General features: G+C 36.1%; 1 protein-coding gene across 1 annotated transcript; it reads left to right on the forward strand.

Moving 5' to 3' along the window:
- Positions 1-7,426: 7,426 nt before the first annotated feature.
- LOC126653408 (uncharacterized) lies at positions 7,427-8,832 on the forward strand. The gene is made up of 4 exons (XM_050347298.2): positions 7,427-7,544; positions 7,628-7,927; positions 8,017-8,121; positions 8,398-8,832. Exons 1-4 carry the CDS (start codon positions 7,449-7,451, stop codon positions 8,806-8,808), a joined length of 912 nt encoding a protein of 303 aa, XP_050203255.2. The 5' UTR covers positions 7,427-7,448; the 3' UTR covers positions 8,809-8,832.
- The last annotated feature ends 1,789 nt before the right edge of the window (positions 8,833-10,621 follow it).

The following is a 10,621-nucleotide window of genomic DNA, read 5'->3' on the forward strand; positions in this document are numbered from 1 at the left end:
ACTAATACCAAGCGAAGGGGCAAGACTGTTGATAGAAATAAAAAGGCTAATCCCTTAATAACAAAAACCCCACCTTTAACCCTCAATTCGTTTGTACTTTCACCTTTTAAAATCTCCAATTTTGCTAAGATTTCCACCTTTCGTTTTTCAATTGCACCCTTAAAGTATTATATTGATCTCTTTTCACTGAAAAAAATTCAAGTCAATATTTTAAATTTCAATAAAATATTCTAAATAGTGTCGAATGTTAAAATTTAAACAAAAAAACAATCTTTCCTAAAAATTCAAAAGTTAATTAATTTCACATTAAATATAAATCAATTAAATGTATCATTAAATAATTAAAAAAATATAAGTAATTTTTTAAATATAACATTAATTTTAAAATTTAAATCGAACCATATTTGTTCTTCACAAGGAAGAACAGACCGATTTTTTGGTAAAAATATTTAAATTTTTGTTAAAACGTTTTTAAATTTTTTGTTAATAAATTTAATTTAATTAATTTTAGAATCAAGACGGTAAGGTTGAATAAAAGTGGATGTAAAATTTATTAATTTTTGTAAAATTTATTAATTTTTAGAATATGTGTTAAAATATAAAATATTGATTTGAACTTTTTTCAAGTGAAAAGAGGTCAATTTAGTACTTGTAGAGTACAATTGAAAAACAAAAGGTGAAAATTTGAGCAAAATTGGAGATTTTGCAAAGTGAGGCTGGAAACAAATTGGGGTTAAAGATGATTTTCAGAGGATTAGCCAAACAAAAATAGAGTACCATTTCGTTTGATTTTAAAACAGAAAAAACAAAATTGTAAATTATAACATATGTAGAGAATCTCAAAGTAATTTGCTCTAGACAAATATAAGTTTTTACTGTCAAATAATTTGAAGCATAGAGTAGGTTTAATGACTTTCTCAAAATCGATATCTTTTCGAAGAAATTTCCTACATTACACTATTTTGTATTTTATTTTAATTTTATATTATTTTTAAACATATTTACAGATTGTATTTTTTTATTACCAAAACTACCTTTTTTTGAATAAATGATGGATATATAAGCACAATCACAAAGACGTGACTGGCAAAACCTTTAAAAGGTTAACAGATGTCTAAAAATTTACAAAAGAAAAGTAAATTTCTATAAACATTCATTCCAGAATAACAAAACCCCTTATCATTTTCCTTATGAAATTCCACTGCTTTCCGAATCTCTTGAAATATGACTTCCGCGATCTCTGTGTTCTCATGGCGCCTGGATAATCTAGCATTCCCTGTTTTTTCACAATTCCCAAAAAAAAAAAAACAAATCGTTTGCCATAGAGAACAATAGTATCTATGTGATAAAGAACTCCAAAAATAAAAGAAATGAATAACTGAATTTGAAGCCACCCAATGTAAGTTACACATATGAAATAAAGCATTCCAAATAAGCCAAGCAAACCGACAATGAATAATGATGTGGGTACTCGTTTCAGCTTCAAAACAGATCGCACAAAGAGAATGAATTGGTGATAAGATACCTCGATTCACCAACGTGACATTTGAAGAAATTATGTCCCGAAGAAGCAACCAAAGGAAGAAATGAGGCGAGGAGGCAGTTTAAAACTCCAAAAATACCCAGCTGAAGAGTGAGCTAAATTGAGAAGAAGTAATTTTACCATGCCCACTGAATTATACTCTGATTTCTGTTTCCATCAAATCACATCCTACTTGTGAATATCCAACCTGCAAGCTGAAGTTGAAGAGAGTTTAACAGGTCTTGATCTCCAATTCTGAGCCGCCTTGTCCAGTGGAAAATGAAATTTGCAGTCTGAATAGCTCAGAGACAGCAGCCGATTTATTAGAAGCCAAACTGAATAATCTTGGATATTGTTGAGGCAAAAGAGACATTACTAATCCAAACATCATTCTAAAAATCAATAGCATCACCATTTCACAGTTTCATTCGAACAACACAATTAAATTGATCCCAAACCTTCGAATCACGCACACAAACTGAATATATACCCGCCAAAGATGAGATAGCTTTGACGTGTTCACTGAGTCTAAATCTCTCCAATCCATTAAACCTGAGCTGCTCCTGATAACCAAGTACCATAGAGAGAGTCTGTTCACTGTTTTTAGTTTCCAAAGCCAAAAACAAAGATTTATTTTTAATAACCATTGGAGTAATATTCAAACCACCATTAACGAAAGGCAGGCAAACATCCGACCAGGCTACCTTGCTGAATCCCATCGAAGAACAAGAACCACTCCAAAGGAATCTTCTTATAAAACGTTCAAGATCAGTCACTACTGATTTTGGAATCGAGAAGGAACAAAGGAAATAAACCGGGATACTGCAAAGGATTGATTTAATCAATGTCAGTGAACCTGCTGGCGAAAGTAGATTCCCTTTCCAAGAAGCTAGCTGAGTAGAAAAATTGCTAACAATCGGATCCTATGATTTTACTTTTACCGGTTTATAAGAGAGCGGGAGGCCTAAATACACAACGGGTAAAATATCTATTTTGCAGCCAAGAATCGACGAAGCTTCAGCTAAAGAGGCATCATCCACATTAATACCAATTAAAGCCTATTTGTGATAATTAATTTGCAAACCCGAAACCAATTCGAAACAACAAATAATTCTCAAAAGATTCCTGATAAAAGACATATCATTTGACATGAAAATAAGGGTGTCATCTGCAAATTTCAGGATAGAAACTGGCTATGAATAACCCTCCACATAAATACCATTAATATGACCTAGATTTGAAGTTTTTGAAAGTAAGGCTTTTAAACCCTCAACTGCCAAAACAAATAACATCGGAGATAGAGGATCTCCCTGTCTAACTCGTCTACCCATATTAAAATTCTTAATGGGACTTCCATTAATAAGAACTGAAAGCTGGGCAGAACCGAAAAGAGAAGACATCCATTGAAGCCAAGTTTCATCAAAATTCATCTTTGATAGCATTTTAAGAATAAAATCCCAAGATATTGAGTCAAATGTCTTTTGAAATTCAAGTTTGAGCATGAAAACCTGATCTTTACGTCTCTGAGCCAAGTGAAGAAGCTTCGAAGAAATCATATGACAATCATGGATATTTCTATACCTTTAATAATTTCAAATTGATTTTCCAAAATAATAGAAGGCAAAATAGAAGATAACCTATTAGCCAACACCTTCAAGAGAAGTTTGAAAATCCTATTTATAAGACTGATAGGCCGATAATCTTTAACATCTACAACATTTTTTGTTAGGAATCAAAACCAGGAATGCAGTATTGAGGCCGGACGGAAAATTACCTGTTCGAAAGAAATTGTAAAACAAATCCAAAAAATCTTGCTTAATTATACTCCAAGTCTTCTTATAGAAGAAGAAGTTAAAACCATCCGGACATGAAGCCTTGTTATCGTCACAATCCAAAAGAGTATTGTGAATTTCCTTCTCGGTAAAAATAGAGACAAGATCTGCAGATTGCTCAACGGAAAGACTCCTGATTGGAAGGCAATCTAGGGAGAAAGGAACAACGTTGTTCAGCCTATACAGCTGCTTGTAAAGAGATATATGGATTGCCTAATATCTTCTGGCTTAGTGTAGAGCTGATTATCCACCTCAATCTCCGAGATTGAGTTATTCCTGGAATGAAGTGTGGCTGTAGTGTGGAAGAATTTGGTATTCTTATCTCCTTGTAAGTTCCAATTCAATCTAGATTTCTGACGCCAAAGAGAATCAAGATGCTTCAAAACTGTAGAGAATTCTGAATGAAGAGCCGCCAGTGTACTCAAATCAAATTCAAATAAAGGGTGACGTCTGATGAAGCTTCAAGAGCTTGAATGTCTAATTGAACCGAATCTAACTTGAAGTTTAAGTTTTCAAAAGAGGAATGATTGCACACATGAATAATACTTCTGAGTTCCCTAAGTTTAGCAACAAGACTAGCATTAGGTAAAGTAACTGCTAAATTCCTCCAAGAATCATTAAGCAAAATTTCAAAGGAAGGGTTAGACCACCAAGCATTGATTGGTTTAAATGATTTGGGATCCTAGTCCACAATATTAGCCGATCTAAAGAGTACACTACTAGAAAACAGCAAATTAGCGACGGACATTTGCGACGGACAACATTTTCGTCGCTAATTTGCCATTTTTGCGACGGATTCCACGACGGACTAACAATCCGTCGCAATTTCCTCTAATTTCTTGGCGGGAGTGTGCCCGCCATTTTTGCGACGGAAATACCGTCGCTAAATGGTCGCTAAAATGGCGGGATCTGATGGCGGCAATTATTTTTGGCCAAAATTTGCGACGGATTGTGAAATCCGTCGCTAATTGGCCGAAATTACAAAACGCTGCGTTTAGTCATCTGATTTAGCGACGGAAATAAAATATATGTCGCTAATTGAGATGACTAAACGCAGCGTTTCATTTATCACAACAATTAGCGACGGATTTCACAATCCGTCGCTAATTATCGTGATAAATGAAACGCCTGACCTATTTCCCCCCCCCCCCATTTTGTTTAATCAAACAGAAAAACGCCGTCCACCTCCTCGCAGCGTTCACCACCTCGCCGTCCACCTCCTCGCCGTTCCCTCTTCACCCGCGCGCCGTCCACCTCCGCCAGCCGTTCTTCATCAACTGCCGTCATCCATTTCCGTTGCTCCTCACCGCTGCTCCTCTGGATCCAGCCGCTGCCGTCGCCGGCCTCCTCCAACCGCTGCCGTCGCCGTCGATTCCTCTCCTCCCCATTTCCGGTAAGCTAGTTAATGAAATTAGTAATTGTTATTAATTTTATTAGTTTAGTTAATTAGTTTAATAAATAGGTTTATTATTGAAAAAATAGATTAGTTTAGGTTTAATTAGATTCGTTATGCTTAATTTTCAGTTTTAGGGTTAGTATAATGATTTTAATTTTCTGTTTTAGATTAATTTTTTGTTAATTTAATGTAAACTATATTAGTTTTGTGGTTATTTTTTATATTTTAGGTTAAATTAGATTACTTTATTGTTAATTTTCAGTTTTAGGGTTAATTTAATGATTTCAATTTTCTGTTTTAGGTTTAAATTAGATTAATTTTCTGATTTTGGTTAATTTTTTGTTAAATTAATGTAAATTCTATTAGTTTTTAGGTTAATTTTCTATTTTAGGTTAAATTAATTTATATTAATTTTATGTTTTGTAATTTATATTCAAATTAGGTTAAATTATTTCGGTTTTAGACCGCCTCCTCCACTCGCTGTCGTCGCCTCCCTCCCGCTACCACTGCTTTCATCCCGCTGCCATAGTGAGGTTTTCATTATTTACTTTAATTTTGTTTAATTAAGTATTATAATTTATATATTTTGGTTAGTTAATGTGTTAATTTAATATTAATTGTTAGATTTAGGTAATTATATTATAAAAGTATGTATATTAATTAAATTGGTAATTTAAGTTAATAATTCAATTGTAGTTTAATTAAAATATAAATTGGTTAATTGTGTGATTAATTTATTTAATATTATAATTAATTATAATGTTATAATTGGTGTTGGTATTGTTGGTTGTGATTGATCAATTAGTAATTATTTTTGAAAATGTATTGTGATTTGCTTGCAGGACTTCCCTGAAAAATGGGTGATGCTCATTTTTAGGGGAAGTGCTGCCGAATTTTTATTAGATTTTTTATTATTATAATAATACGTGTTTTTTAAATGTGATAGGTTTGTATTCTCTGACACTCGCTGCGCATAGTGGTTCCGACTTATCTGGGCTTTTCATCTTCTCTTTGCGGTTCTGCCCTTCAACAAGTAGGTTTTATTGCTTATTTTGATTTATTTTAGTTGGAATAGATTTTATTTACAACATTCAACCTATAAATAAATCTCGATTTTATTCCCACCGAATAAAATCGCAAACCTAGCCTTAGAGTTCCCGTCCCGTGTGTTCAAGAGATTGAACGTCACGGGATTGTACAGTTTGTACAGTTTGCAAAACTGGTCCTCCCGTAACTCGGTCACGAAAACCATATATGTCTAGTAGCGGTAGAAAAATATTTGGTTGTTTTCCAGCGTTTGTTCTCCGGGTGGATGTATAGTATATGTTTTGAAGCAAAGTTCGAGAGTGACTTTGCTTGCTGGTTTCAACAATATGTAAGTATTTAACAGAATATATTTCGAATCTTTTTGTTAAAAGTTCCGATTTATAATACACTTTTACGCTTCAGGTGCAAGATCCAACTGTCTGTACCAATCCCTTCATTCTTAGTCTCGCGAAAGGACCTCTTAGATCAGTCAGAACATTTAAGGGATACCGTGTAAACGGGTTCAAGTTTCAGACTCAAGCTTATGGGGAGGAACAACTTACAATGAATAGTGGAGTCTGCGTAAGGGGAACTCAATATGTCGATAGCAAAAATGACTTTTATGGATTTCTGACAGACATAATTGAGTTAGAGTATCCAGCGCTTCCAATGAAAACGACTGTCTTATTTAAATGCGAATGGTTCGACCCAGCGCAAAATTCAGGCACAATTAGTAACAAAAAATACAACATGGTGGATATTAATAACATAAGGAGATACAACAAGTATGAACCGTTCATCTTAGCTGAACAGGCCGACCAAGTTCATTACCTGCCATATCCGAGTAAAAGAAGGGATAAAATAAATTGGTGGGCAGTTTGCAGGATAAAGGCGCGATCAGAGCTTGACATGCCCGAGGGGATTATCCCGGCCTTTCAAGATGACATAGAAGAAAATCCTCTCATTGTTGCAACAGAAGACAATCCGACATATTTGGCTGATCAAACTGGAGAAGCTGAGGAAGATGCGTTGTTCATGCCTCCTGAACAAGAAACAGAAGATGAGTTCATCGCATCCTCATCAGACGAAGATGAAAGCGAAGAACTTTAGTAGTTTAGTATATTTTATGCACTAGATTTTTGCAACCTTAATTAATTGTTAAAGATGATGTATTAACGCTTCTCGAATTTATGTTTTTTAATTATATTATTCATGTGTACACTTGTTGAATTTGAATTAATATTTCATAGTTTTATGTTTCACGAAGGAATGTATAATTTTATTAATAAATGTGTTGGTTGTTTGTCGAACATTTAAAATTGATGTATGTGCAGGTATGAGGGGTCGCGGTCGAGGATCAGGCACAGGCCGAGGATCAGCCTCAGGCCGAGGACGCGGACGGGGATCAGACCTTGTTCCTGGCGATGACAACGTTGCTGAGGAGCAGCAGCAGTTAGAGGCTGGAGCACCTGTTCAGCCTCGGCAGCAGCGTGAGCCTGGCGAGCCCCCGGCTATTCTGGACGACCGGGGTAGGGCGAGGGTTCACCCGGACCCTAGCAAGTATGTTTACAATTTAGTTTTCCACGTTTAAATTGTAATATGTATATATACTAAACTATGCCTAAAAAATCACAGGACGATGTTGATCGACTCTGGGCCTGTTTCACGGGCTATGCGGGATATTTTTAGGAAGTGCTGGTTCGATAATGGAACAGCATGGCGCTTTCTAACAGCCGAGCAGAGGGAGTTCTACTTCCAGGAGTTTCAGGTAATTCAATTTAAAGCTTCGTAACGTTTAAATTATGTTTTTTTTAAAAACTAACTAATGCAACATGTTTGTACTGTTTGCAGAAAGAGTTCTGGTGGGATAGTGCGGCGTACAGCGAGGAGGTCATTAGACAGGTCTTCATGGTCCATGCAGCCAACCGCTACAAAGACAACATCCACAGAATGAGGAGGACGCAACAGAAGCATATTTCTGTGACCCAGGACATCTGGGATGCTTGGAACGCGTTCTGGAACTCAGAGAAAGAGAAAAAAAGGTCAGAAACTGCCCGAGCAAATCGGATGAGCGAGCCAGCGGGCGCCGGTTCTGGACCTGTCCGCCATACTGGTGGATCTCGCTCTGCTCTAAAGCATATGGATGTCATGGTTTGTTTTAAAATTCAGTAATTAAAATACTTAAATAACGTATTTATTTTATTTTGATACTAATTGAATTGTATTTTTTATTATTTTAGGAAAGGGAGCTTGGCCGGAAACCGAGTGCGACGGAGTTGTACACTCGCCTTCACTCCACGAAGGCTGACAAGAAGCCGGTCGACAAACGGGCTCAGGATATGACTGTAAGTTTTTATTAAACTTGTAATTCTCTAAGTTGAATTTAATAATTCGGAAATGATCTATTAGATTGAAAATGCTTGTTGGTTAGCTGTTAAACATGTTTATTATTGGATTATATACTGGAATTTGCTTGCAGGACTTCCCTGAAAAATGGGTGATGCTCATATTACAGAGGAAATGCTGTCGAAATTTCGTTAGAAATTAGGTTTACTTTGTAATATGTTATGCATTTTTGGTTGCTTGAAAACTAAACTAATATCTTTTTTATTGTTTTGTAGGACGCCATCACTGAGAGGCTTGCTGCTGCGACACAGCCTCAGACCGGAGAGGGTAGCTCCTCGACCCCAGCTGCAGTGGACGAGACCCAGGTGTTTCTAGACATCGAGGGCGTCAACAAGAAGAAACGCGTGTACGGGTTGGGTTCTGCGAGCAGCAGGTACGCCGGGCCAAGCAGCAGGGTGCAGCGAGGCAGCTCTTCTAGGACGTCGCAGCAGGAAGACGAGGAGGTCGAGCGCCGTGTGCAGGCCGGCATTCAGGAGGGTCTGCGACTGGCTCGGGAACAGCAGGCTGCGAACATGGCCCAGATGATACGCGAGGAGATTGCCAGGATGATTCCTAACCTTCCGGCAGAGTATCGGCCACAGCGCCCACCTACCCCACCAGACGATGACGACACACCAGCTTTGTAGTGTCGTGTTAGTTTATTTTATTACAAACATGTAATACAGTTTTTTTAATATTCTGACGTTTATATGTATACTCTTATATTTATATATATATATATATATATATATATATATATTTATTTGTCAGTTTTAAGTGATTGTAATTCATAATTGAATTGTTTTACTGTATTTAAAACGACAGGGAAAACGGCAAAAAAATAGCATAAAACGGCAGAAAAATGCCGAAAAAAAATGAAATTAGCGACGGAATTTGTTATTTGCGACGGATTTTTCCGTCGCCAATTCATCAGCTTTTGGAGACAAAAGCTAATGAGTTGGCGACGGATGTTGTCTGTCGCTGATTTGCGACGGATACTTCCGTCGCAAATGCCTCAGTTTTCGTCTCCAAGGCTGAGGCATTTGCGACGGAATTATCCATCGCAAAAGCCACAAAATCCGTCGCAAATATGTCTCCAAATCATATTGTTTGGAGACATATTTGCGACGGACGTTGTGGCTTTTGCGACGGACGTTTCCGTCGCAAAATTAGCCACGGACACGTTTTTGGTCGCAAATTTTGTTTGCGACCAAAAATGTTGCGACGGATACGATCCGTCGCAAATCCGTCGCAAAGGCTGTTTTGCGACGGAAATGAGGACTTTAGCGACGGAATTTTCCGTCGCTAAAGCCCTGTTTTCTTGTAGTGGTAATTGAGTATGATCCGCGAAGCTCCTTGGTAGAGTTGTTAAAGTGGAGTTCTGCCAAGCAGTTAAAATATCTAGAGAAATACCTGGGCCTAGCGCGCCATGCCAAAGCTGGGCCTTATCACGTCGCGCCCATGGCTGGCGCGATGTGCTGAGAGTTGAACGCCCTAAGTCCGTTGTTTCATACTTTCTGACGTGATTCTGACCTCATAACGCATTCGCAACACCCAAAGCTCAACACCACAACTCAAAACGTCAAGCTAAAACTTAAAAAACGCATAGAAAACACTATAAACGGATCAAAACGATAAAACGATACTGATCATCCAAAAAACCCTAACCTTTATATCCAAATATATACAAATTCATCCAACCAAATTGAAAACTGGCTAGTTTAACTGGATTATCTGCTGAAATACGAAAGATTTGAAGCAAGAAATGACAAAAACGGATCATAAATGATAACCCTACTTGATCGCAATTATCTGAGCATAAAAGTGAAAGGAAATGAGAATTTTGGTTGCTGTAAACCTAATTCTCATTTCACTTAACCTATATATATATAATGGTTAAGTTATCTTTTAGCTCAAAGCTCAATGTCGTATTTTAATTCAATTCTTTAATTAATGTTATCGTCCAATTTTAAAACAGTCTCAAAAATTTACGAAACTTTTACGATAAATACTTAAAAATATTTCACGGAGTTTGGCATAAAAATTATTAGCATGGGACCTATAGTTTATTTTACATTAATTTTTTTAACTTTTACTTAGTCCCGTTTACACCCATTCTTACGAATACTAATATCCAAAGTTAATTATTATATCGTGACTATAATAATAGACTCATGCCGGTCCAATTCCATAATATTTTAAATTATTCTCGACCTCCTTAACTCTAATTATCGTTAAATAGGAAAAGTGACATAATCTAATATTCCCTCCGTCCTAAAATAATAGTCCTATTTTTAAAAACACATATTAAGAAATATGGTTATTATAGTTATAATGTTGTAATTTTTCAATTTTATCCCCAACTATGATTAAATGTGACGTTATAAAAAAATTCAAAATATTAAATGATTATTGGAAAACACAAAATTAAATTAATGATTGTAAAATCAATAATTTATA

This window comes from Mercurialis annua, linkage group LG6 (genome assembly GCF_937616625.2).
Source record: "Mercurialis annua linkage group LG6, ddMerAnnu1.2, whole genome shotgun sequence".
NCBI classification, from domain to species: domain Eukaryota; kingdom Viridiplantae; phylum Streptophyta; class Magnoliopsida; order Malpighiales; family Euphorbiaceae; genus Mercurialis; species Mercurialis annua.

Excerpts from the sequence above, each read along its gene's own strand:
- LOC126653408 (XM_050347298.2), top strand. The coding sequence starts at position 7,449 with ATGCGGGATATTTTTAGGAAGTGCTGGTTCGATAATGGAACAGCATGG. Across the intron at positions 7,545-7,627 it reads TCTACTTCCAGGAGTTTCAG|AAAGAGTTCTGGTGGGATAG; the intron begins GTAATTCAATTT and ends TACTGTTTGCAG. Across the intron at positions 7,928-8,016 it reads TAAAGCATATGGATGTCATG|GAAAGGGAGCTTGGCCGGAA; the intron begins GTTTGTTTTAAA and ends TTATTATTTTAG.